The sequence below is a fragment of the Erpetoichthys calabaricus genome, chromosome 14 (assembly GCF_900747795.2).
Source record: "Erpetoichthys calabaricus chromosome 14, fErpCal1.3, whole genome shotgun sequence".
Lineage (NCBI taxonomy): Eukaryota > Metazoa > Chordata > Cladistia > Polypteriformes > Polypteridae > Erpetoichthys > Erpetoichthys calabaricus.
Window position 1 is genome coordinate 8,669,319 of NC_041407.2, and position 26,845 is coordinate 8,696,163.

The 26,845-nt window shown below is 38.2% G+C and overlaps 1 protein-coding gene across 2 annotated transcripts in view; it reads left to right on the forward strand.

Moving 5' to 3' along the window:
* Positions 1-26,845, forward strand: part of fasn (fatty acid synthase) — a 79,891-nt gene that overhangs the window by 25,188 nt on the left and 27,858 nt on the right. For both annotated transcript variants that reach the window (XM_051936481.1, XM_051936482.1), the window contains exons 5-21: positions 265-465; positions 2,695-2,817; positions 5,613-5,728; positions 6,205-6,339; positions 7,262-7,724; positions 9,409-9,596; positions 9,975-10,164; positions 10,798-10,892; positions 11,156-11,290; positions 12,368-12,571; positions 13,440-13,555; positions 13,892-14,067; positions 16,836-17,027; positions 17,117-17,197; positions 18,408-18,593; positions 25,535-25,714; positions 26,250-26,453. In XM_051936481.1, coding sequence (XP_051792441.1) covers positions 265-465; positions 2,695-2,817; positions 5,613-5,728; positions 6,205-6,339; positions 7,262-7,724; positions 9,409-9,596; positions 9,975-10,164; positions 10,798-10,892; positions 11,156-11,290; positions 12,368-12,571; positions 13,440-13,555; positions 13,892-14,067; positions 16,836-17,027; positions 17,117-17,197; positions 18,408-18,593; positions 25,535-25,714; positions 26,250-26,453 — 2,985 coding nt within the window. The remainder of the gene's footprint in view (positions 1-264; positions 466-2,694; positions 2,818-5,612; positions 5,729-6,204; positions 6,340-7,261; positions 7,725-9,408; positions 9,597-9,974; positions 10,165-10,797; positions 10,893-11,155; positions 11,291-12,367; positions 12,572-13,439; positions 13,556-13,891; positions 14,068-16,835; positions 17,028-17,116; positions 17,198-18,407; positions 18,594-25,534; positions 25,715-26,249; positions 26,454-26,845) is intronic.

Sequence of the window (26,845 nt, forward strand, 5' to 3'; positions counted from 1 at the left end):
TATTCATACTATTTGAATATTGGCATGTGAGTGGATTTTATTGTGTAACAATGTTGAGGATTGAATCTGTAGTCTCATGCTTTAAGGAATAACTTCTTATCTGCTATCTTATTAAACATAAAAAATAAGGGTTAGGATTGCAAGATTGTAGCATTGCAGTGAAGAATGCAGGCTGTTTGTTTAACAAATCCACTAGTTTAATACAGTTTGGGTGATTGGAATATTTCAGCAAACATTTAAAATGTTTCTCTTTTTTTAAAAAAGGTCCAAGCACTGCCATAGACACAGCCTGTTCATCCAGCCTACTTGCCTTGGAAAATGCATTCCATGCCATACGCAGTGGACAGTGTGATTCTGCTTTGGTTGGAGGGGTCAACCTGCTTCTGAAACCAAACACATCTGTGCAGTTCATGAAATTAGGAATGCTTAGTCCTGGTGGCTCATGCAAGTCCTTTGATGCCTCTGGTATGGTTCTGAAAATTTGGAGTTATTTGAGTTTTTTGTAAATTTTGTCAAAAAAACTTAAGACAGTCTTATACATCTAAGCTTAACATTATCAGTCCCTTGACCTTTACATTTATATTTACCTTTTCTTCATTTTCAGGGTCATATTGTACCACTTGTGTCTGTATTTTTTTTATAAGTTAACTTTTCAAATCTGATTTACTTTATAAAAGTAGTTAACAGATTTCCCTTCATCTTGGCATTTCTTCGTAGTATGCCTTTTAAAATGTTTTCCATATTTATTGGTGAATGCAAACTGAGTAGGAATACTGCAACATAACTTTTCCACAAAGCCACTACTTCTCCAAAGTCTTACACAATTTTATATATATATACAGTCATATGAAAAAGTTTGGGGACCATTCATAATTCTTTGGATTTTTGTTTCTCATTGGCTGAGCTTTCAAAGTAGCAACTTCCTTTTAATATATGACATGCCTTATGGGAACAGTAGTATTTCAGCAGTGACATTAAGTTTATTGGATTAACAGAAAATATGCAATATGCACCATAGCAAAATTAGACAGGTGCATAAATTTGGGCACCCCAACAGAGACATTACATCAGTACTTAGTTGAGCTTCCTTTTGCAAATATATTGCCTCTAGACACCTCCTATAGCCTTTGATGAGTGTCTGGATTCTGGATGGGGGTATTTTTGATCATTCTTCCATATAAAATCTCTCCAATTCAGTTCAATTTGAACATGGACAGCCTGCTTCAAATCATCCCATAGATTTTCGATGATATTCAAGTCAGGGCCATTCCAGAACATTGTACTTCTCCCTCTGCATGAATGCCTTTGTAGATTTCGAACTGTGTTTTGGGTCATTGTCTTGTTGGAATTTCCAACCCCTGCGTAACTTCAACTTTGTGACTGATGCTTGAACATTATCCTGAAGAATTTGTTGATATTGGGTTGAATTCATCTGACCCTCGACTTTAACAAGGGCTCCAGTCCCTGAACTAGCCACACATTCCCACAGCATGATGGAACCTCCACCAAATTTGACAGTAGGTAGCAGGTGTTTTTCTTCCGCCATGCAAAGCTCTTTTTTTTCATCAGTCCAAAACACTTTGTTCCAAAGTGAATCTGGCTTGTTTAAATGAGCATTTGCATACAACAAGTGACTCTGTTTGTGACGTGAGTGCAGAAAGGGCTTCTTTCTCATCACTCTGCCATACAGATGTTCTTTGTGCAAATTGCGCTGAATTGTAGAACGATGTACAGATACACCATCTGCAGCAAGATGTTCTTGCAGGTCTTTGGAGGTGATCTGTGGCTGTCTGTCACCATTCTCACAATCATTCCCATATGCCGCTCCTGTATTTTTCTTGGCCTGCCAGACCTGCTGGGTTTAACAGCAACTGTGCCTGTGGCCTTCCATTTCCTGATTCCATTCCTTACAGTTGAAACTGACAGTTTAAACCTCTGAGATAGCTTTTTGTAGCCTTCCCCTAAACCATAATACTCAGCAATCTTTGTTTTCAGATCTTTTAAGAGTTTCCTTGATGATCCCATGCTGTCACTCTTCAGAAGATAGCTTTTTGTAGCCTTCCCCAAAACCATAATACTCAGCAATCTTTGTTTTCAGATCTTTTAAGAGTTTCCTTGATGATCCCATGCTGTCACTCTTCAGAGGTGAGTCAAAGGGAAGCACAACTTGTAACTGACCACCTTAAATACCTTTATATCTCATGACTGGACACACCGGTCTATGAAGGCTTAACAAGCTCATCCAACCAATTTGGTGTTGCAAGTAATCAAGATTGAGCAGTGACAGGTATTCAAATCAGCAAAATTACAAGGGGACCCACATTTTTGCACAGCCAGTTTTTCACATTTGATTTAATTTCATACAACTAAATTCTGCTTCACTAAAAATCTTTGTTCGGAAAACACCGCAGTACTCGGATGTTCCTAGGAAATGAAAGACATACCACTGTTATCTTTTTTGTTGAAAGGAGAGTTAATTATTATGCAGGCTGAGAGGGGTTCCCAAACATTTTCATATGACTGTATATATATGTTATATGCACATATAGTATTATTAATTTTTCCTTTACTTACCTTCTCCCATTACATAGTGCTGAAACTTTTGTTGTTAATGGCAAAATAAGCAGCATAAGTAAACTTCATGCCCTCTGGTTGAAAGTTTATATTATCTATTGACTGAGATCTGCATTTTAGGTGATGGTTATTGTCGATCAGAAGCCGCTGTTGCTGTTTTGATTACCAAGAAATCAATGGCACGAAGAATTTATGCTACAGTATTAAATGCTGGCAACAACACAGATGGTTATAAAGAGCAAGGTAAACCTTTCATTTGAAGTCAATTTTGTGAGTTCTGAGCATCCAAGTTAGCAGTCATATGAAAAGAGAGAAGAATCCAAATTTTATAGAATTCCCTTTACTTCAGCACACTTACGCAATATGTGAATGATACATAACTAACATGTTCCCTTTCTAGCATCCTTAGTAGTTGTTTGCAAGAAATTGTAATCTATAAACTAATAGAAGTCCAAAGGAGAATCCTTTGTGAATCATATATTAATACATTCCAGGACAGTGAGCAGAGATGTGCAATAACTAGAGTAAATGTTGTTAGGGCTTCTGGACTTCAGCAAAAGATTATGTATCCAGTGTATTATATGCAGGAAACTGCAAGAATGGGAATTGCAAGGGTTCTTTTAAGAGAGAATGTAATTAACTGGTGAAATAAAAGGATACTGTATCAGGTTGCTCCTTTTTGATGTAGTGACTTGTGTCAGTCTAATAAGAGCATTAAATGCAGCAGTTCACACTGTATGTGTAAAAATGCTCCATATATGTTTACTCAACCTATAATAATTTTGCAGTTAAAGATATATAAAAATAGTTTTTATTTGACAAAACCTTGAAGAGGAATAAAGTACACAACAACACAAAAGAAACAAATAAAAAGGTCTAATAGTCCCAGCAGAGAGCATGACAGACATACTGCTAGTGTATCCCTTTCCCTGGAGCCCTTGGAGGGTATATATCTGAAGTGACAGCCTTTGCCTATCCACACTAGCTTGAAGAGGGGCCTCTCTTTTTGCCAGTGGTTGGATTATTCTCCCATTCAATCCCCTCTTGGGTTTTAGTCATGTCTTGCACCACCCTGTTGCCTCTGTATTCCTGGTAATTCCTTCCTTACTAGACATCCTCCTATATCTTAACATGGGTATAAAGGGGGTACAAGGTGACAGTGATTCTCGAGAGTAAAATAGTGGGTGTACTACTTGCAGGAGAGAAGTCTGTATGCTTGTTTCATATTCCAGTGCCATTATTTTTTTCAAGTAACATCATTATAAAATTGTCAATACCAGTGCATGTGTAAATTGCTTGGGGAATAATGTGTAGATCTTTCCTTGTGCGCGGGTTATGTTTAACTGTAAATTTCTGAGGTGGTTGCATTTAGCATTTTTCCATGTTGCTTAGCGCTTTGCGCACCATTGACGGTTGTCTAGTATATTCTCCTTTTGTCTCTCAGTTAAATGTTGGATCATCATTTGCATTTGTCACCTATATTGCTGTCACCTATACAGCACAGCCATACCTGAAAACTGCACAGTGGTTTTTGAAAAGGATAACTCGACAGCTTAAAAAGGTTTAAAAGTCATCAACAAAAATACAGTAAATGTGGTGTTGGAAGTAGTTGTTAATAGGGTCTGCTGAGGGTGCTGAAATTTGTAACATGGGACAATTGGAGTGAAACAGAGGAAAGCCTTAAAACATTGGGCATGAAATTCTAACTAATTTAATCACAAACGTTTTGCATTATTGTTTCTGCGAAGCAACACTCATTGGTTCTCATTTTCACTTTTTGGAATCAATAAGTTGACCTGTTTTCAATTGCAAATAAAGGCGTAGGCACTTGTCCATAGTAAAGTGTTTTGAATTCTTTGTCCTGAGAGTCCAGCAGATGAATGCTCCTGTGTTCTCTTGAAAGAATCTAGACCTTTACCCTACTCACTCATGTAACACTTGGCACTGTTTGCTCTCAGGATATTTATCAACAGTAGTGAAAGAATTTTTTTAAGCTTGAAAGTTATTTTTGGGGATGCCAGGGTGTCTTACATCAGCAAAATAAAAGGCATAACACATTATGGAGCCTCCTGGAAATTTTGGCCTAGGTTTTATTAAGTTTAATATAACTATTTCTATGTTATGGATAAACTCATTTACTGATAGTCACAGGGCATATTGGCCAATCAGTTTCTTATACTATGGTGTATTTTTTAATATATGTGTATTTTAATTCATTTTAGGACAGCGTATTTGATTGTAATTGGTTATCTGTTAAATACATGTAGCTAGTTAAATTATGCTGCACTTATAAATTTGTGCACTGTAATTCAAAAACAGTTATATTTTTCCAAGTAATCATGCAAGGTGTGGGTAAATTCACAGGAACTGCATGTCTCTTCATGCAGTGCTTTGGTTTTATATCCAGAGGTGGTGTAATATGAATTATTTTAAAAAATATAATTATTTAGGGATCAGTAATTTCAGGGCAAAGGCCGTTTATTTTGACATATGCACACAATATAAAATCTCTGTTTTAAATATTCAGTGTATCTGTTTTTACATCTATTACTTAGATTTTTTTAATAATGTATATTTTCCCATAAAGTGCTCTATTTAAAGTGACATACAATACTTGAGCTATTCTTTGATTTTACAATGTAATTTACAATGTATCAATATCAAAATTACATTTCCTGGCATTTTTAAGTGGTTTTAAATAAAACTGTTCTGTTTTATGCCAGCACCTGTCTATCATGTTTTCTTTAACTGTTTTTATCTGTACTTAAATGATGCAAAACAAAACAGTGTCTTCTATCAGTGGTCTTCAAAACAATGCAGGGCTCATCACTTGTAGGTAACACAGGTATTGATATTTACACATCTTCCATTTCACTTGACATGGTAAACAAAAGTAAATGTGATTACATTTTGAACTGCTGGAATAAACAAAGAAACAATTTTGCCAGTTAAAAATAATTTGCAGAGTAAAGAGCAGGGTAAAGCTTCACTTATGGGACATCTAGACCTCAGATTCTTATCAGAATTGCACTTTGCAGGTGTCACATTTCCTTCAGGAGAGATGCAGCAGCGTTTAGTTCAGTCACTGTACCAAGAAGCAAACATCGCTCCTCAGGAGGTGGAATACATTGAAGCTCATGGCACTGGAACCAAGGTGGGGATATATTAGAATACAGTATATTATTTGGCTAACAAATCTACAGAGAATAGAAAGGTGAAATCAAATTAAAAGCTCATATGTTTATGAGAGCTTGCTTGTGGGACATCAATGCCAATCCTGTGTGTTTCATTAATTTCTGCTTTTTGTGTATTCAAAGACAAGTAGTTACAGCTTGTCCCCTCTTTAACTTGCTAACATGCTTAATTACGGATATTACAGGAAAACCATAATATGGTATGAAGGAAAGATTTATTTATCTGAGTATAAAAAAAATCTAACTACATAGTATCCAACAGGACTGATTCAATGAAAATGTAATTCCTATTTAGTTTCCTTAAATTTTCATTAAACAACTATACAACATTATTCCATCTTGGAGTACAAGCCTAAGCTTTGTTGTTATAGGCATTTTTGGTATTGCCTTTATGTGCTCAAAAACATATTTTTTTTATAATACCTTACCTTTGTAGGTTGGTGATCCTCAAGAAGTAAATGGGATTGTTAATGTCTTCTGCCAGACAGAACGAAAACCTCTGTTGATTGGCTCCACTAAATCCAACATGGGTCATCCAGAGCCTGCCTCTGGTCTCGCAGCACTTTGCAAGGTAAGGGCCTCATCAGTCTTATCGTGTTGGCAAAGAGAGAGGAAAAGTGGAGAATGAAAGTAGTTGCGCAGCAGGCATGTGTAAACCAGATGCTGAAGTACTAGTCCATGCCATGTGGAATTTCTCTGGCAGGAAGGTGCCAGAAGTAATGTGAGAGGTTGAAAAACACTGGTTTGATATAGTGAAAATGGCTTATATGGTGGAGTAGTGTTGGATCGGTGGTAAAATTTTGACTTTGGGATGGATACCAGCTTTATAGCCTTAGTACTCGTACCAAAATGATACCAAAGGAATTAACGTATAATCCCCTCATCCTTGTCAATATCAATACAAGATGTGGTTCACTTATGGAGTCTTTTTACAAAAGCTGGGGATGGGGTTGGGAGGGTTCCCCATTAAATCTCCTGCGCACTGAAGAGGGTGGGGCCTCCAGCAGGTCAAAGGGCAGTTAAGGAAATGGGGTTGGGTATCGGAAAAATGAAATGAGCTATAGGCAATAGCTGAGTGTGAGGTCATTGAAAATTATCATTTACTTCCTGTACCAATAATACTGAAATGCTGATATGGTACCATTATAAAAATTTTGTTTTCTGTACTTTTTCAGTAACAGTATGCCACACTACCCTACAGTTTGTTGAAAAACTTGAGTCTTTACACCAAACAAGTTTAAGTTTCATTTACAAATATTTCATAAATATAGGAAGGCTTGTTAAAGACACAAATTACTTATTATTAGCCATTATTGACAAAGAAACAGTTTAAAGGACAATATTGTATATACATTAAGAAATATTCATTCTTTATGATAGTATAAAATAATCATCATTGATATCAGAGATGTTACTGATGAATATTTACTGGATGAACTATGTATTGCAAAACTGAATGATCAAAATACTGATATTAAGTATTTGTTTACCAGGTACTGCTATCAATGGAACATGGTGTTTGGGCTCCCAATATCCATTATAACACACCCAATCCTGACATTCCTGCACTAACCAATGGGAAAGTGAAGGTGGTGTCCGAGGCCGTACCGGTTATAGGAGGAATTGTGGGTATCAACTCCTTTGGCTTCGGGGGATCAAATGTCCATGTTATTTTGCGGCCACCCAGTGCCCAGCCAGTTTGCTCTCTAGAAAGTCCTGCTCCACCACGACTTGTTCTGTCCTGTGGTCGGACTGAGGAAGCTGTGAATACCCTAATTGAACAGGGTAGGAAACATGCTGGCGATGTCAGTTTCCTGAATCTTCTTAATGAGGTATCAGGCATACCAACTGCTGCTATGCCCTACAGAGGTTATGCCCTCACTGGCACTGAGTCTAATATAATGGAGATCCAACAAACACAACCTACACCTAGACCCCTCTGGTACATATGTTCGGGTAAGTCTTAGTTATTTTCTTACACCTGCATTTTAAGTATAGCTTGAGGAAACTTGAACACTATCATAAGACCCTAAAAATGTACATTCAGTTCTTAAACAATTGTTTTACAGGATGGCAAAGGTAAATCTGAAATAAATTTTAGAATGATTGCAAATGATAGAACAGTTGTACTTAAGCTGAATGTCTTAGCCAGATCTAAGATACCTATAAACTGAAATTATCCCATCTAGCAGTGTTTTGGTCTAACACTGAGGTCAGTTTAGTACAGAATTTTATTCCCACCACTCAAAAAAAACAAAACAAAACAATGTGTATTGCCTGATGAGGTCTGCATCATTGTTCATGTACATGTTCAAGATGTCCTGTGACAGCTAGTCAGGAATAGATTACGGATGTGCATAGCATACAATCAAATAACAAGAACTGGACAAAATAATAATAATAAGAGAGCATAATAATGCAATAATTATTGGAAATAATCTTTATATATAATACTCTACTGTGGCTGTTTGACCTGAAATCTGGTACACATATACTACGTGACATCTACTGTCTGCTTTTGGGTGATGATTGACCTCCAAGGTTATTCCGCTTTTTATTTTATTTTATTGTAGAATCAACTCTCTGCAGCAGTCAGCAGGGCGGCCATGCAGTGCATGCGTACGGGCGCCGTTCTCATCCCTACCACCTTCGCCGTCACTTCCCTTTCCTCTTCATATCTTAAATGATTCCTCAGGCAGATCGAAGACTTAAGTGCCAGCTTAAGTGAAAAATGAAAGAAAACGTACTAAGTAATTGCAACAAAAACACAGACTTAATCAGTTTTAACGCGAAAAGATGCCGATTAAAGAAGAGAAGAAGTGGGCCGCTAGGGTGGAGAAAAGAAGAGCTGCTCAGGAAGCAGCAAGCACATCAACCTCTGAGCAAACAAATGATAAACGTACAGAGAAAGAGGAGGAAAACTAGGAATGTTCAAGTCAAGTGTATTCGTGCAGTGCGCTGTTACTGGTACAATATAATACAATTCTTTTGCAAACTAGCACTATTTTGTTTTATTTTTTTTGAATGATGGGAATAAGCTTTTGCAGTTCAATATCTTTAAACACATTAAAGCTTGTCATTGACTACCAGAGTAATGGCAGAAATCCTCAAAAAAAAATTAAATAATGTTCTTTTAATCTGGGATGGAAGTCAAAGGCTCTGCTTAAGAGATGTAACGTATGTTTATGTCCATTCAAGGGTTACGTTGTGAATTACATTTTCAAATAACATAATGCAGAACTTAAGAATAATAGGGCGGCACGGTGGCGCAGTGGGTAGCGCTAGTGCCTCACAGTAAGGAGACCTGTGTTCGCTTCCCGGGTCCTCCCTGCATGGAGTGTGCATGTTCTCCCCATGTCTGCATGGGTTTCCTCCCACAGTCCAAACACATGCAGGTTAGGTGGATTGGCGATTCTAAATTGGCCCTAGTGTGTGCTTGGTGTGTGTGTCCTGTGGTGGGTTGGCGCACTGCCCAGGATTGGTCCCTGCCTTGCGCCCTGTGTTGGCTGGGTTTGGCTCCAGCAGACCCCCGTGACCCTGTGTTCGGATTCAGCGGGTTGGAAAATGGATGGATGGATGGATGGATGGATAACAGTAATGAGACAAGTCTTCTATCCTTTTACTTGATATGCATTTCTAGGTATGGGTACCCAGTGGTCAGGCATGGGACGGAGTCTAATGCAGCTTGAAGAATTTCGAGATTCAATCCTTCGTTCAGACAAGGCCTTAAAGGATACAGGACTGAAAGTCTCCAAACTTCTCATGGAGTCGGATGATAACACATTTGAAGATACAGTTCACGCTTTTGTTGGCCTTGCTGCTATTCAGGTAAGTAACGGTTTTATTTAGAATGTGAAGAAATATGATGAACAGGGAAAACTTAAGTAAATACATTTTAGAATGACAGTTAAAAGCAACAGTGTTGAGGCCTACAGATTTTGTGTTTATGTATACTTTTTACCCTGTCTTACCATGCTGGATAACATGTATTTAAATTAATTGAATTGAGAAATTTTCATTGAGCGATGTTTCCTGTTCTATATGGTAAAGAATGCAGCATATTTTTGTTTGTTTGTTTAGTCTGATTGAACCAGTGATGTCCTGTTGAGACCAAACCCATTTTTATTTCTTAGTAGTAGTCAATTAAATTCAATAGACCCTAGACTATGATTTGAACTATTCAGGAAATTGTTTTTCCAAATCAAGATTGCCCAGATTGACTTGATGCAGAAGATGGGCCTGCAACCAAATGGAATTTTGGGGCATTCAGTCGGAGAGTTGGCATGTGGCTATGCTGACGGTTCGCTCAGTCACAGTGAAGCTATTCTCGCTGCTTACTGGAGAGGACGAAGCATCAAGGAAGCCAAACTACCAGCTGGTGGAATGGCAGCCGTTGGTGAGGAACACTTTTTAAAGCATGTTTAGCTGGTGTAGAGGCAGTGTATATTTTAATTTAGCTGTTGTAGGGTGTTTAGTTCTAGTTATTTATATATATATATATATATATATATATATATTTTATTTATACTAATTCTTAATCTACAGGCTTTGAATAAAATAATTTAATAATGTATTTTACTTTTAAACTGAAGAAAAAAACTGCTGAGTAAGGTAGCAGTGTTAAGTTAAGACAGTGATTATCCGATTATCCTTCCATTTCTGATGGATGCAACAGCATTAGGTATAACGTGTTACCCAGCCCTGGAACAGGGTGCCAGTGTAAACTGGTGAGAATACCAGTGTGTAGCCAGATAATTGTTCCAGACCCAAGCTTGCAACCACTAGAGAAGGTTATCATTCTAAATACAAGTCCAAATTTATAACACTATAAATGTTAACATCCACAAGCTAGTTATGTATGTCATAGATTATATTTAAGATGGACTTGTTTTTTTATTTATCACCATTAAACTCCATACAACGTTTAGAATGCTACATTGTTGACAAAGTTTACAGTATATTATACTCTCTGCAAGAGAGTTTTCAGTTGTTAGTAACATGAAAAAACTCTTCAAATATTGTTTCACAGGGTTAACATGGGAGGAATGTAAAGCTCAGTGTCCTCAAGGGGTAGTTCCTGCTTGTCATAACTCTGAAGATACGGTCACTATCTCTGGTCCAAGGGTAAGAATATTTAGGGTTATAAACGTAAAATAAACTTGCCGCTCCTAACTATAAATTATTGCTAAAGGCAAGTTGATGTTTTAAGATTCAATTAGATATAACAAAGATATTTGTAAAGCCCTGCGATGGACTAGAACCCTGTCCAGGAATTTTTACCTGCCTTGCACCCAGGGCTGCTAGGATTGGCTTATGACACCACAATCTTCAATTGAGTTAATTGGGTTTAAAAATGTTATGTTAACCTGTTACTTTATTGTGCTCAGGATTCTGTGAGGGAGTTTGTGGCCAAACTGAAGGAGGATGGAGTCTTTGCCAAAGAAGTGCGAAGTGCTGGTGTAGCCTTCCATTCATACTACATGGCTTCCATTGCACCATCTTTGTTGGATGCTCTCAAAAAGGTAATAGATAATATTTTATATAAGCAGTTATAAAAAAAAATCAAGTTAATTAGGGAAAAGAGAATTGGCTCGGTCATTAATGCACCTATGATCTACCCAGAAGATGTTAGTGACTCTAAACTGTCCTCATGTGAGTGAGCATGCGTCAGGATACAATGGTGCCCTCTCTAAGAGGCTTAGTTCCTGACTTGCACCCAGTGCTGCAGGTATGGTGTCAATTCTCTACAACTATAAACTGGACAAAGAATGAACAGAAAGTGGATGTGATATCCCTTGTTAGTGTTTGTAAAATATAAGATTTATAATAATAATAATATTAATAATACACTTTATTTATATAGCACCTTTTTCATGCTCATGGCACTTAATTTTATCTGTTGTGGTCATTTAGTAACAGTGACTCTGTAGTGATAAAAGGTGACATTTTTAGAAAATGAGCAATATAAGAATAAACAAAGTGTTTAATGTACCATTGTACTTACAACAGATCTATTTGAATGATTATATGTACAGTACTGGCGCACAAAGAGTAGTACCTGAAATGAGGAAAAGATGGCAGATTCTCTTTCTGTAATAACTCGTAGCACAGGTTGAGAGGCACACATTTTGTACCAGAATAGCACTGTTGCATTTTGATACTCAATTAGATATTTGAAAGTATGGTATGTCCAAACCTCTGTACTTTTTAAACTCTTGATTATTTAATTCCTCAGGCAAGGATACTTCTTTTTTTATATATGTCAGTTATGTATTTATCTAACGGCATCTTCATCCTTTAAAAAAAATATATATATACTGGAATACAAAGAAATTCCAGATACAGTAGAAGAGTTTAGAAAAAATATTAATTTCAACAACATTCATTCATTCCACCAGTGAGATGTGGAAAGAATTCAATCGATCTTTATTAATTCTCTCCCGAAGGAGAACAACATTTGCTTGAATAGTTCTTTGAATGTTTTTGTGTTTATAACTTCTCAGTTAATGAAAGACAACTGAAGATTTGGAAAGACTAGAGCAGTTTTGCATTAGTAATTATCTTTACACATTTTTGTTTCTAACCATTGCAATGTTCAGGTGATTAAGAGCCCAAAACCTCGCTCCCCAAGATGGATTAGTACTTCTATCGCCCAGTCAGAGTGGGACTCTCCACTTGCCACATACTCCTCCGCTGAATACCATGTCAACAACCTTGTAAGCCCAGTGTTGTTCCAGGAGGGACTTCGACTGATCCCTGAAAATGCCATTGTCGTCGAGATTGCACCTCATGCTTTGTTGCAGGTATGTATAATTAAGTTTGCAGTATATAACAAATTTACTGAATTATTCAATAGCTTACACTAACAGTTCTATTGATAAAGTCCTTTTATGATTATGTATGAACAAAAATGAGGAGTGAGCAATTTGTTAGTATGACTGCAAGAAAGTTGAGTTAATCTTGATTAACATGAAAAGCAATATTTTAAACACATTCATATATTTTGTTCTGAGGCAGTATAAAAATTAATAAAAATTTTTTTTTAGAGTTTTGTCACATTCTCAATAAAAAAGCAAATGTAAAAGCCATTCATTGTTTACCGTATGGAGCAACAGCTATAGAAGCCTACCAAAGTTATCTACAGCTGAAATTCAGAGGCACTCGTAAGCAGTGTCCCCATCTCACCTCCCCTTCTGTCTTCTACTGCAGCTACATTTGCTTGCTTCTTTCAGCCAGTGACACATTACCATGATTGCCTTCTTGACATTAAAGTTTAATAAACAACTAGAAGTTTTCTCAGGTTACTCTGTATCAATGACTTTAAGTAATGCAGTCTAATTTTGGAATCCCTATCTGCCTGTGTTTACATTCCCTAAGTATTATTTAGCCAGATACACAAATTAAATCATTTTAAAATGTATAATATTAACAATATAAAACAATCATTTTACACTGTTGATATGTACTATTTATTTTTATTACTCTTTGGTCTACTTCACATTAGTCTAGTTACCTATGTGGAAATTTATATTCTGTTGGTTTAGAACCCCCTGTGGAAAGTCAAAGCTTGTTAAAACTGATGTGAACAGAATACTTTGGTTTAAATACAATACATTACCATTTGCTTTGAATTTTGTTGATTACTAATGGAAGCACTTATTTCAATTATAGGCCATTCTAAAACGCAGTCTTAAACCTACATGCACCATCTTACCACTAATGAAGAGAGATCATGCTAGTAACTTGGAATTCTTTTTGACAAATATTGGAAAAATCTACTTAAATGGGTGAGCATAAAACACTTTTTCTTTGGTCTGAATACTGTTTGAGTCATGTTTAAATGGCTTATGTGATTCCTCATATACTGTATCAGAAAAGTATCAGTTTTTTGCCACTTTAACTCATTTTTAACAATGCAATTTGTTGTTAATACACATTTATTGTACATTTACATTTCAATGGTCAATATACTTATAATATAGAAGGTTAGCTAGTCAGAAGTGTATGTAGGCAAGTCACTATGCCATTTTGTTTCTTTAATCCACAGTGTTCACTTTAGGATTCAAGTGAATCGTTTAGAAAAATTGTGGCACTTTTTGAAAGACAATATTTTTTTTTTCCAGGATTAACGTTGATTGCAAAAAGCTTTACCCGTCAGTAAGTTATCCAGTGCCTGTTGGAACTCCACTAATTTCACCCCATATTTTGTGGGATCACAGCCAGACCTGGGATGTTCCTAGCGCTGACCATTTTCCAGCTGGTTCTGGGGGATCAACTTCTGCAACAGTTTATAATATTGGTAAGAGTTTTAAAGAGCAAAACTGTTATGGACAAGCTATTAAATGGCAGGTCTGAGGGGCTTATGTTTTAATTTTAGACTAGGAGATTAAGGGCTTTCTTTGAGGACAAACTGGAAAAGGAGCAGAGGTTAAGACATAAATGACACAAATGTAAATGTAGGCAAGTGTTATAAAATGAAATAACAAATTAAAAAAAAAATTGTCCAAAAACCAAGGACAGGTTCATGACACAAAATCAATCATTTCCCTTCCTTACTAATTAGTTTGTTTTCTTTTTGTTTGTTGGTTTGTTGTTTTTTTCCTTTTTATGGTAAGGCACCAAGCAATGCACACAACCAACAGTATGTCTACACCCAGTAAAGCTGTAATGACAATGTCATCGTTCAGGAGACAAAATGATTTTGAAAGAGCAGCATGGTGATGGAAACAGAACAACAAAAAATAACTAGAACAGAAAATTACACAATCCAGACAATAGAAAGCGGTAAATAATATGTCATAATGTCCTTACACCCACTGGTGACATAAACCCTGTTGTTGAAGCAAAAGCAGTATCTTTAAATTCAGGAATGAACTCCAAGGTATATTTACTTTTTGTATATGGTAGCATGTATTATAGTTGTTTTACAGATGTACTGTATCTTCTTTATAATATAAAATTAGGTACTCTATAGTGGATTAAATTATGGTCTACAGGACGGTAGTAAGACCAGCTATGTTATAAGGGTTGGAGACAGTGGCACTGACCAGAAAGCAGGAGACAGAGCTGGAGGTGGCAGAGTTAAAGATGCTAAGATTTGCATTGGGGGAGACGAGGATGGACAGGGTTAGAAATTAGGACATTAGAGGGTCAGCTCATGTTGGCGGTTTGGAGACAAAGTCAGAGAGGTGAGATTGCGTTGGTTTGGACATGTGCAGAGGAGAGATGCTGAGTATATTGGAAGAAGGGTGCTAAGGATAGAGCTGCCAGGCAAGAGGAGAAGAGGAAGGCCTAAGAGGAGGTTTATGGATGTGGTGAGAGAGGACATGCAGGTGATGTGTGTGACAGAGCAAGAAGATAAGGACAGGAAGATATGGAAGAAGATGATCCGCTGTGGCAACCCCTAACAGGAGCAGCCGAAAGAAGAATAATAATAGTGGATTAAATTATAAGTAATTATAATAATAACTATAACTACGTGCAGTTGCACTTGCATTGTGGTACTCTACCCATCCCAGAGCACCTAGTAATTTTATTGTGAAGTAGCAGAAAGTATAATTGTACAAGTAAACCGTGTAAATCCACAACATTACTGCCTCTTCAGGCATTCCTAACCAGATACCGAATAGCTGTCAATGAAATGGGGTGCTGTGTACACGGCTGCAGTACCAAAAACTACCTGGCTTTATTATTCTTTTACCATTTTTGACGCTACTTCTCATCCTCTCACTTGTTGAGCCTTCACTTCCAGCTCTGGAATAAAATTGGCACTGTCCAAGAGGCACTTTAAATACACTGTGTAGGTCCTTCCTGCCTAAGTTCAAGAATCACTTTGGGGGTCAGATAAGCCAGAACTTCTGCTACATCGACACCATGGTACAGATTCTTTTCAGCGATTCATGACGTCATTGTACCATTCTGTTTTTCATAAAAGGGGCTGGTCTCCAGGTAAGCCTCTCAGGTGCTTAATCACTAGTTGGAGTGTCTCAGTTTCTCTCCTTAAAGGCAGGGGCCACATTCTGTCCCCTTTTACTTAATGTGGGACAATAAACAAAACTAAACCAATAGTTGCTTAATTGCTATATATAAGCTCAGGAGAACATAATTCTAATTCACAGTTGCTTTCAGTAAAGCAAGCTGAGGTGATAAAACTTCCACAGCATACATTTAATGAAAATATCAACATCACTTACTAGTTCATGATTGAATGAGCTGCCAGGCCTCAAATTTCCCAGTTAGTTGCCACGGTTTCTTAAGCTCACCTTCACTAATAACTTGACACCACGGAGCATAGATAAATACATTGCTAATAAAACCCACAAATATGATTAAAGTACAATATCTGTTACTAAAAGTAATTTTTATCAGAAAATATTAATGTAACAGTATAGAATAAATCATATACAAAGGTTTTCCAGAACAGTGTTTCAAATGACCACTTTTTGAAAACAATCTTAAAAAAAAAAATTGCTGTCAGGTTCCACTGTTTCCTAATCCTCCCAGACTTTCACTTTCAAACTTAACCAAGCATATTAGCTAGGATTTTTCTTTGATGCTGTTTGTTTCACCTACTGGCATGTAATATTTTTCTATTTCCATTTATTCATTTGCTGGGAGTATGTCTGATGATTTTATTTACTGCCTGTCTTGCTTTAGATTAAGTATTACAGACAAATTTGTAGTATAGATGTTTTTAACAATGGAGCCTTAGTCACAGATCAGATCAAGTACATGACTGTACAGTACATCAATTAGCAGCCTATAATCCTTAGGTAAAAAGTACACTGGCAACAGATGATACAGTAAAATGGAAAAAATTTAAACATTTTGCTGCTTGGTGGTGTGGTGACTAAGCAAATGTAAAGTGTTTTCTTTGGGTATCGCTGATGGTAAGTGCTCTCTATGTATGAAAGCATGGCATTAATAATGAACTGGGCCTTCTTCATCTACCCACTGCAGAGCCTTACAATCTGCTGCTGTGTACGTCCCGAATCAGACTGAAATAATACACGACTATTGCTGATTGTTTGCTTATTCTTGCATGTACTTTTTTCTTTCCTATGGCAGATATGAATCCTGAGTCTCCGGATTATTATATGGTGGGACACTGCATTGATGGGCGTGTCTTGTATCCAGCAACTGGATACCTGGTCCTTGCCTGGAGAACGCTAATGAGGTCCATTGGAGCAGTGCTAGAGAACACCCCTGTGACTTTTGAAGAAGTGACAATTCACAGAGCTACAATTCTTCCAAAGACAGGTGAGGATCAGAGCATACTCTTCTGAGAGAATATTGGTATTATCTGGCAAAAGTTTAGACTAATCATGTTATACATTTGTGTTTAACAGGCTCCGTACAGCTGGAGGTGCGTCTTATGCCGGCCTCTAATAAATTTGAAGTGTCAGAGAATGGGAGTCTTGCAGTTAGCGGTATGTAAACATATTTTTTATTTCTCTACATAAGTCAACAACATAAGGTGATTATCCATTATTGGAATTAATTTGGTTTATCACATTTGAATATAACAATTCACTGTGAAGTACAATAATTTCAGATACTGTTTTACTAAGAAGCATGCAAAATAATAACACAAAACATGGTGTTGAAACACAGAGAAAAAAAGTGCAGCATATGCAAAGCTGTACAGTTATATTCAGAACGACATAGCCCTGCTAGCAAATGACAGCTGTTTCTGTTGAAAATAACTTGTCTAAAAGTAAGTTCATCATTTGTAACAATACATCTATATCATGGTATAAAATAACACGTCTAAAAGTAAGTTCATCATTTGTAACAATAAATCCACACCAAGGCATAGCAAGTTTCACTACAGACATTGGGAAAAGTAAAAAATGGGTGGGGGAATAGTAATAGTTAATCAAAACAAATAGCACAACTAATTCACAAGAAATGTGACAAAGCAGTATGTACTATGTCAGTAGTATATATGTGTAAAAGTAACGAGTCCTCACTTGCTGCAGATTTAAAATACTGATGTAGTGAATATTTATTAATATTGTGTCTTCCTAAATTTTTGTATTTTATTTCTGTTTAATTTTACCAGTCATTAGTATTTTTACCATGGCGCCATAATGTAACCTAACACTGTCATCGTCCATTACATCGTCTTACTGCAGTTATAGACGATGCCAGTGTGCTCAATGCTTGTATTGTGTGTAAGCACTTTGAGCTACTTTTTGTATGAAAATGTGCTATATAAATAAATGTTGTTGTTGTTGTATTGAAGACACAATACAAAAAAAACACAGTGTGGCACTTTCAGTCAGTCGGTCAGTCATTGTCCAACCTGCTGTATCCGAACACAGGGTCACGGGGGTCCGCTGGAGCCAATCTCAGCCAGCACAGGGCGCAAGGCAGGAACAAATCCCTGTCAGGACGCCTGCCACCGCAGGGCACACACACACACACCCACATGGAATAATTTAGGATCACCAATGCACCTAACCTTCATGTCTTTGGACTGTGGGAGGAAACGCACGCAGACACGGGGAGAACGCGGGAAGTGAACCCAGGTCTCCTTATTGCGAGACAGCAGTGCTACCACTGCACCACCCTGCCGCCCATGTGGCTCTTTGAACTATTCACAAATATGAAGTTTATTTTTGTTTGTTTTGCTAGGTAAAATTTGTATTCTTGAAGAGGCTGCTCTAGAGGATTTCCATAAGCAAATTAATAACTCTACAGAAAGCCCAGATTGTGATCCAAAATTGAAGCTCACAGCCAGTGACATCTATAAAGAACTACGCCTCCGAGGATATGACTATGGCAAGACTTTCCAAGGCATCCTGGAATCTAACAATGCAGGTAAAACTTTAGGACTTGTTGTTTAGGTATTAAACTAGATGTCAAATAGTTACAGAAAAAAAGGTTAATAAAGCAGACCATTAAGAGGGAAACTAATCTTTTTTTTTAGAGCGGAGTGTTGGCTCTGAGGGATCTGTGCCGGCAATCAGAAGGTTGCCAGTTCAAATCCTGTAAAAGCCAGAAGTGACTCTACTCTGTTGGGCCCTTGAGCAAGGCCCTTAACCTGCAATTGCTTTTTCCTGCATATGATGTTACTCTGCATCCAGCCCTGCAAGCAGGTCCTCCAACTTACAGGGAAGAACTTAGAGGTTGGTGGCACCCCAGCCACCATAAAAAACCTCACACTGTTCCAGTGTAATGCTGAGGTGTCACCCACTGCAATCGGGTCCCAGTCCAGGCAGTTTGTTGTGTGGTGGTTGTGGCAACGTGCTATCAATGCCTGCTCCCAATCTCCTCCTAATCTTTTTTAACTTAGGCTGTCATTAAGTTTTAACTGTAATGTCTTTTTTTCACGGTCAGTAACTGCATTATATAATAGTAAATCATTTTTTTACATGCAAGAAGAAATACCACTTGTATACAGTCTTCAGTGACTTTTACTTTAAGAAGTAGATAGAGCCATCCATCCATATGTAGATTTTCTAACCTGTTTAAACATTTAAGAATAATGGGAGTCAGCAATGGCCAGGGTGATCTCCTGCAGTCAGTCACACTCATACATACCGAGTCATTTTAGAGTAGTAAATTAACCTACCTTTGGTATGTGAAGTGAAAAATGGGAGAATGTACAGTCTCCATAGAGTTGGCATTCAGGACTAAGATTCATACCCTGAACTCTCAAGGTCTATGGTAGTAGTGCTAATCACCATGTCACTGTTTCAGTGAGTAATATTCCCACTTTAATCTCATCATTTAATTGACTGGCATATTTCTGCTCTTACTCTGTATACAGAAGTGTGTATTTTTTGCCATACATTTTAATAATAATCCTCTTTAATAAAATCCCTGTGTGCATCCAGGTGTCCGTGTGTGTGTGTGTCTTCTGGTGAAGTGCGCAAGCGCTGGACACGGTGCGATGCGCGATATTACTGTCAGAGAAAGTTACAAGCGTTTTACGGAAATATAAACCAGTATTACTACGGAGAGGAAATAAAAGGTACACAATACAGTGACGCATATTACAGCCACATACAAGCCAGTATTACTGTCAGAGGAGATTAAAGGCATATTACCGACGCGCACGCCTGTATTACCGCCAGAGAAAATTAAAGGTATATTATGGATGTACAAGACAGTATTACTGTTACAGAAAATTAAAGACACGCAATACACGGCGGCAGCTCACAAAGAACGGTCAGCTCAGCAAGTAAACATCAACAAAAGAAAGGCTGAAAGAAAGAAAAATATGACCAACAAAAAGAATGAGGTCAAAGTCCCTTGCCATTTAATATAGACTGTTCCTACTAATGTTTATGCACTACTGTTCTAGCGCCCGTTATTGTAACAGGCTAAATGACTAGTAATAATAATAATTCATTACATTTATATAGCGCTTTTCCCAGTACTCAAAGCGCTATCCACACAGGGAGGAACCGGGAAGCGAACCCACAATTTAATACTTATGTATCTTTTTGCCATTTTATTATTTTTATTTTTTTCCTGTGAAATGTGTTCCTTTCATTATACTGAAGTGGAGCCACTATCTCAGTGTTGTATCCAACTGTGTGCTCACTAGTAATCAACATATTAAATAACCAGAGCATTTTTTTTTTTAATTTAGAGCAAAGCAAGGTAAAGAAAATTAATTCATGACAAACAAATTAATAAAAGCTTCCTAATTTTTTATACATAATACTGAGCCTAGTGTGTCATTTTAAAAATGTACATAAAAAGTTGAAAAAATGGCAAATAGGGTCATTAATAATTATGGCACAAATCCAATTAAAAGAAGAAGTTGATTGGAATGAAAAGTACTGCCACAAGAGACCCCCCTCTCCCCCCCCAAACTTGAGACTCACTGTTCTAGCAAAAGACATCTGAATTTGAAAATAGTGTTTTTGTTACAGATGTGATAACACCATCCTTTTTTTAAAACACACTGCGGTGAGTAGTTTTGGATGTCAGATAGTAAACCACTCCTGGCCTCACAGCTAGTCCATCTGTGGTAATATTTGTGAGTGAAATTCTGAGATTTCCTTATTCTGAAAAAATGTAATATCGGTATGAGTCACTTAGCTGGAATTATCTTGAGAATAACCACAATACCAGTGATAACAATTGCTGTACACAAAATGGTTATTTTGCATGATACAACAGTTACCCTACCCTATGCAAAAATTAGACTTTATTGAGGTGTTCAAAGAATTGTAAATTTTAATTGACTTGATTTCTGAAACTTTTCTGCTGTTGACCCTAGATTTCTGAAGTCTCGTGACCTGTATTTTTTTTAAGATTTTCCTCTTTTATGTCTATTATATGACATAGTCAGTTTACATTATATTATTTACAAGTCAACTAGAATACAGTGGTGGATTAAAGTTAACCTTACATACAGTGCATCCGGAAAGTATTCACAACGCATCACTTTTTCCACATTTTGTTATGTTACAGCCTTATTCCAAAATGGATTAAATTCATTTTTTTTCCTCAGAATTCTACACACAACACCCCATAATGACAATGTGAAAAAAGTTTACTTGAGGTTTTTGCAAATTTATTAAAAATAAAAAAACGGAGAAATCCCATGTACATAAGTATTCACAGCCTTTGCTCAATACTTTGTCGATGCACCTTTGAGCAAACAGCATGCAAGATGGCAGACTACAGGAACCATCTGAGATTCAGCCTCAGATGTAGACAGAGCGGGATCACTCCTAAAAGTCTACAGATGAAATCGTCCGTAAAAGGTCTGCGAGCTAACAAAATCCTCCAGAAGGCACAGAGTCAGCTGCTAAATGAACGGGTGAGACAAACTAACTTCACTATTGATGTTTTAAAATCCAAAGAGGAGCAGATCCACCAAAGACTTTCTTCACTTCTAGATGAGAAAACACTTCAACAGGTGCTTGAGTTCACTGAGAAGGCTCGTCTAGCACAGCATGAAAAGTCTAAAACCAGGCAAAAGAGGAAGTTTGATCTACTTGCTGTGCGCCACAAACACCAGCACACTATGGGGAGTGTCCTCCACAACCAGCAGAGAGAAGGATGCCAGACAGAAACTAAAGATGTGGACAAATGGGTGAAGAACTTGTCTGACAAACAACTCACCCAAGCAGAGAAAAACTTCCTTTCTAAAGGGTTAAATTTTGCGGTCACACCGAAACAAATCCCGCTAGTGGAACTGATTACAGCCACAGAATCTGCTATCAGAAACAACAACATTGCTGATTTGGAAGCAGAACAACTGCGGATAAAAGTTTCGGCATGTCTCAGCAATGCAAAACCCCCTGCATCCAATATCAGCATTGAGGAGAGGAAGGCCCTCACGGCACTCAGCAAGGACAACAACATCATCATCCTTCCAGCGGACAAGGGGAGATGCACAGTTGTGCTAAACCAGACAGACTACCATGAGAAAATTTTGTCTCTGCTCAGTGACAAAAATATTTATGAGCCCTTAAAGCGAGATCCACGTAGTGGTTACAAGAAAAAGGTGATAGATTGTCTTAAGCAGTTAGTTCAGGACAATGCTATTGACCGGACCACATACCACAGATTATACCCAGGGGAATCTACACCAAGTCTGTATGGTTTACCAAAAATACACAAACAGGGTGCTCCTTTAAGACCCATTGTCTGCATGATCAATTCAGTCACGTATAACATCTCCAAGTTCCTGGCCGCTGTTCTTAACCCGGTGGTAGGCAGCTCAAAACACCACATTCAGAACACATTGGATTTCGTGGAGAAAGTGAGAGAGGTCATTATGGAGGCAGAAGAAACCTTGGTCTCATTTGATGTTACATCTCTATTCACTTGTGTCCCAGTGACTGAAGCAGTGGAGGTAGTACGTAAGAGATTACAGAATGACCCCACTCTCAGTAAAAGAACCTCTCTCAACGCAGACCAAGTGTGCCTGCTTTTGGAACTGTGTCTTCAATCAACATATTTCATATACAAAAGCCAGTACTACAGGCAGAAGCACGGGTGTGCGATGGGTTCCCCTGTTTCACCTATAGTAGCCAATCTATATATGGAAGAAGTGGAAAAGAGGGCTCTATCATCCTATCCTGGAACACCACCGAGCCATTGGTTCAGATATGTGGATGACACCTGGGTGAAAATCAGATCTCAGGAGGTACCACAGTTCACAGACCACATCAACGGGGTGGACAAACACATCAAGTTCACCAGAGAGGATATGGAAAATAACAAGCTAGCCTTCTTAGACTGTGAAATTTCCATCGTCAACGGGGGACATTTGAAAGTGGATGTGTACCGTAAACCCACACATACGGACCAGTATCTAAGGTTTGACTCTCACCATCCACTAGAGCACAAACTAGGTGTCATTAGGACTCTACAACACAGAGCTAACACCATTCCCACAGACTCAGAGGCCAGGGAAGCAGAAGAACACCACGTTAAAAAGGCCCTGAGTAAATGTGGATATCCCAGCTGGTCCTTTGTCAAAGCAGGGAGGACACCTAAAGAACGCTCCGAGCGATTCATGAGAGAGAAAGGACATCCACTGCCTAAGCGAAAACCCTTAGTGATCCCGTATGTGTCAGGAGTATCGGAACAGCTGAGGCGCATTTTCTCGAAACACCGGGTCTCAGTGGCTTTCAAACCCCAAAACACGCTACGCCAAACATTGGTCCATCCCAAGGATCGGGTCCCACGGCACAAACAGAGTAACATAGTTTACGCAGTTAAGTGCCAGGAGGAGTGCCGTGAATTGTACATCGGGGAAACCAAGCAGCCACTGGCTAAGTGCATGTCACAACACAGAAGAGCTTCCTCGTCAGGCCAGGAATCCGCAGTCTATTTACATCTACAGGATAGTGGTCACTCCTTTAAAGATGAAGAGGTGCACATCCTGGACAGGGAGGAGCGCTGGTTTGAGAGAGGAATCAAGGAGGCCATTTACGTGAAAAAGGAACGACCATCTCTGAACAGAGGAGGGGGCCTAAGGGTACATCTGTCGCCATCTTACAATGCTGTGATTGCAGCCATTCCTCAACCCTCTATGAATGGTTCACACGTCTACTAATCAGTGGACAATTTGCATATCACTGATCAACTGGCCCTTTGTCAATGGTCCTAGTCTCTGTGATTAAGCAAAGGTACTGTTTATAAGGTTGGGGAAACCTGCAGTCAATTGAGACTGAGGAAGAGACTTGGATAAGTCTTGAAATATTTCTCCCACTTAAAAACTTTGTCCAGATGAACAGAATCAAATTTCTAGGACCTTTGGCAACAATTACAGCCTAAAGTCTTTTTGAATATGATGCCACAAGCTTGGCACACCTATCCTTGGCCAGTTTCGCCCATTCCTCTTTGCAGCACCCCTCAGGCTCCATCAGGTTGTGGCTGTGTGCTTAAGGTCGTTGTCCTGCTGAAAGATGAACCGTCGCCCCAGTCTGAGGTCAGGAGCGCTCTGGAGCAGGTTTTCATCCAGGATGTCTCTGTACATTGTTGCAGTCATCTTTCCCTTTGTCCTGACTAGTCTCCCAGTCCCTGCCACTGAAAAACATCCCCACAGCATGATGCTGCCACCACCATGCTTCACTGTAGGGATGGTATTGGGCTGGTGATGAGTGGTGCCTGGTTTCCTCCAAACATGACGCCTGGTATTCACACCAAAGAGTTCAATCTTTGTCTCATCAGACCAGAGAATTTTCTTTCTCATGGTCTGAGAGTCCTTCAGGTGCCTTTTGGCAAACTCCAGGCGGGCTGCCATGTGCCTTTTACTAAGGAGTGGCTTCTGTCTGGCCACTCTACCATACAGGCCTGATTGGTGGATTGCTGCAAAGATGGTTTTCCTTCTGGAAGGTTCTCCTCTCTCCACAGAGGACCTCTGGAGCTCTGACAGAGTGACCATCGGGTTCTTGGTCACCTCCCTGACTAAGGCCCTTCTCCCCCGATCGCTCAGTTTAGATGGCCGGCCAGCTCTAGGAAGAGTCCTGGTGGTTTCGAACTTCTTCCACTTACGGATGATGGAGGCCACTGTGCTCATTGGGACCTTCAAAGCAGCAGAAATTTTTCTGTAACCTTCCCCAGATTTGTGCCTCGAGACAATCCTGTCTCGGAGGTCTACAGACGATTCCTTTGACTTCATGCTTGGTTTGTGCTGTGACATGAACTGTCAACTGTGGTACCTTATATAGACAGGTGTGTGCCTTTCCAAATCATGTCCAATCAACTGAATTTACCACAGGTGGCCTCCAATTAAGTTGCAGAAACATCTCAAGGATGATCAGGGGAAACAGGATGCACCTGAGCTCAGTTTTGAGCTTCATGGCAAAGGCTGTGAATACTTATGTACATGTGCTTTCTCAGTTTTTTTATTTTTAATAAATTTGCAAAAATCTCAAGTAAACTTTTTTCACGTTGTCATTATGGGGTGTTGTGTGTAGAATTCTGAAGAAAAAATGAATTTAATCCATTTTGGAATAAGGCTGTAACATAACAAAATGTGGAAAAAGTGATGCGCTGTGAATACTTTCCGGATGCACTGTACCTGTAAGTAATTTTGTTGCTTTTTCAATCCATTTACTCTTTATAAACTATCCTCCTCAAAATGCATCAAATGACATCAATCCCAGAGTTTAGCCATTGTATAATCTATGCCACTTTTTATTAAATGCTGTACAAATCAATCAAGAAAAATACTGTGAAATGAAGAGAAAAAGAAAAGTGCCTTACAGTACTGGAGAGCATGTGGTCAGGCTGCAATTCTGCTGACAGTAAATTTAAATCTTTTCCACTACCTCAACCAGGAGATCATGGAAAACTAAAGTGGAATGGGAACTGGGTGACCTTCTTAGATACAATGTTGCAGATGATGGTGTTGGGACTTTCTGGACGCAGTCTTCGTCTTCCCACAAGAATTCGATCAGTCTACATTGACCCAAGGTTGCATGAGGAGAGAGTGAAGCAGTACTCTGGAGAACAGAAAGGTACAGTTTACCACACTTTAAAGGCTGAAAACTAGCTTAAAGAAAAGTGTGTAGCCTTGGAAAAACAAACAAAAGATATACTCACTTTGAGAGAGAATGCTGGTAGGGTACAGTGCATTGCTGGTAACTTATTATTTAAATAATATAATGATTTATCCATTTTTGGGGAGATTTTTCTTACACTTGCACAGTGCCTACCAATCAGTATGCAGTTGTTTTATTTTTAAATGTATTTGTCTGCAGTACATGCACATTCTTTTGTTGTAATTAATCAAGTTAATAAAGTTATTAATTTTGTTTACAAATGACAGAAATAGCAGAACACCAACAAAGAACAGCAATAATCTGACTTACTGTATGTGCACATCTGTTTTTTTTCATGTTGCTGAATGTGTTTTATCCTTGGTTAAAACAAATAATTATCTAGAGTCAGCAAAATCTGCTTTATTGTGTTAAATTCTGATATCATCACTTAAAACTCCACAATTTAAAAAAAAACAAAGTAGGTCACATCTTTTCCCTTTTGTATTCACAGCTGCTGATGTTATAGTTAATCACTGTCTTGACCACATAATTGCTGGTGGAGTTCAAATATGTAGTCTTCATGCTACAGTGGCACCTCGTCGTCAACAGCAGCAGTCACCACCCACACTAGAAGAATTCCGCTTTGTGCCACATTTTGAGGATAAATATTTGAGCGATAATAAGAACCTTCATTCCATTTTGGAGCATTGCAAAGGTCTGTGTTAAATGACATTTTCTCCAAAAAATCCAAGTTTCATTTTACTATTCACAACGATGGAAAAATTCCAGTTCTGTAGACTGTGTATTGATGTTTTATGTGTCTGTGTATCTAATATAACACACCCCATGCTGGACTTGGCACCCTGTTTACAATATAGCTCTGTACTGTAACCAGTGTTATCAAGGAAGACTTAAGCTTTCTAGTATCTTTACTTGAAAAGTTTTATTTAAGAGTAAACTGTTGTTTTACTTTCATTGCAAATAAGTCACAGTAACGTAAATAAGTGTGCTTAATTTTGCTATTGCAAAAGCAAAATACAGTAATTCAGTGTATACTAAGTAGTTTATATTAATGTCTTTAAATGAATACTTTGTTTATTTAGAAAA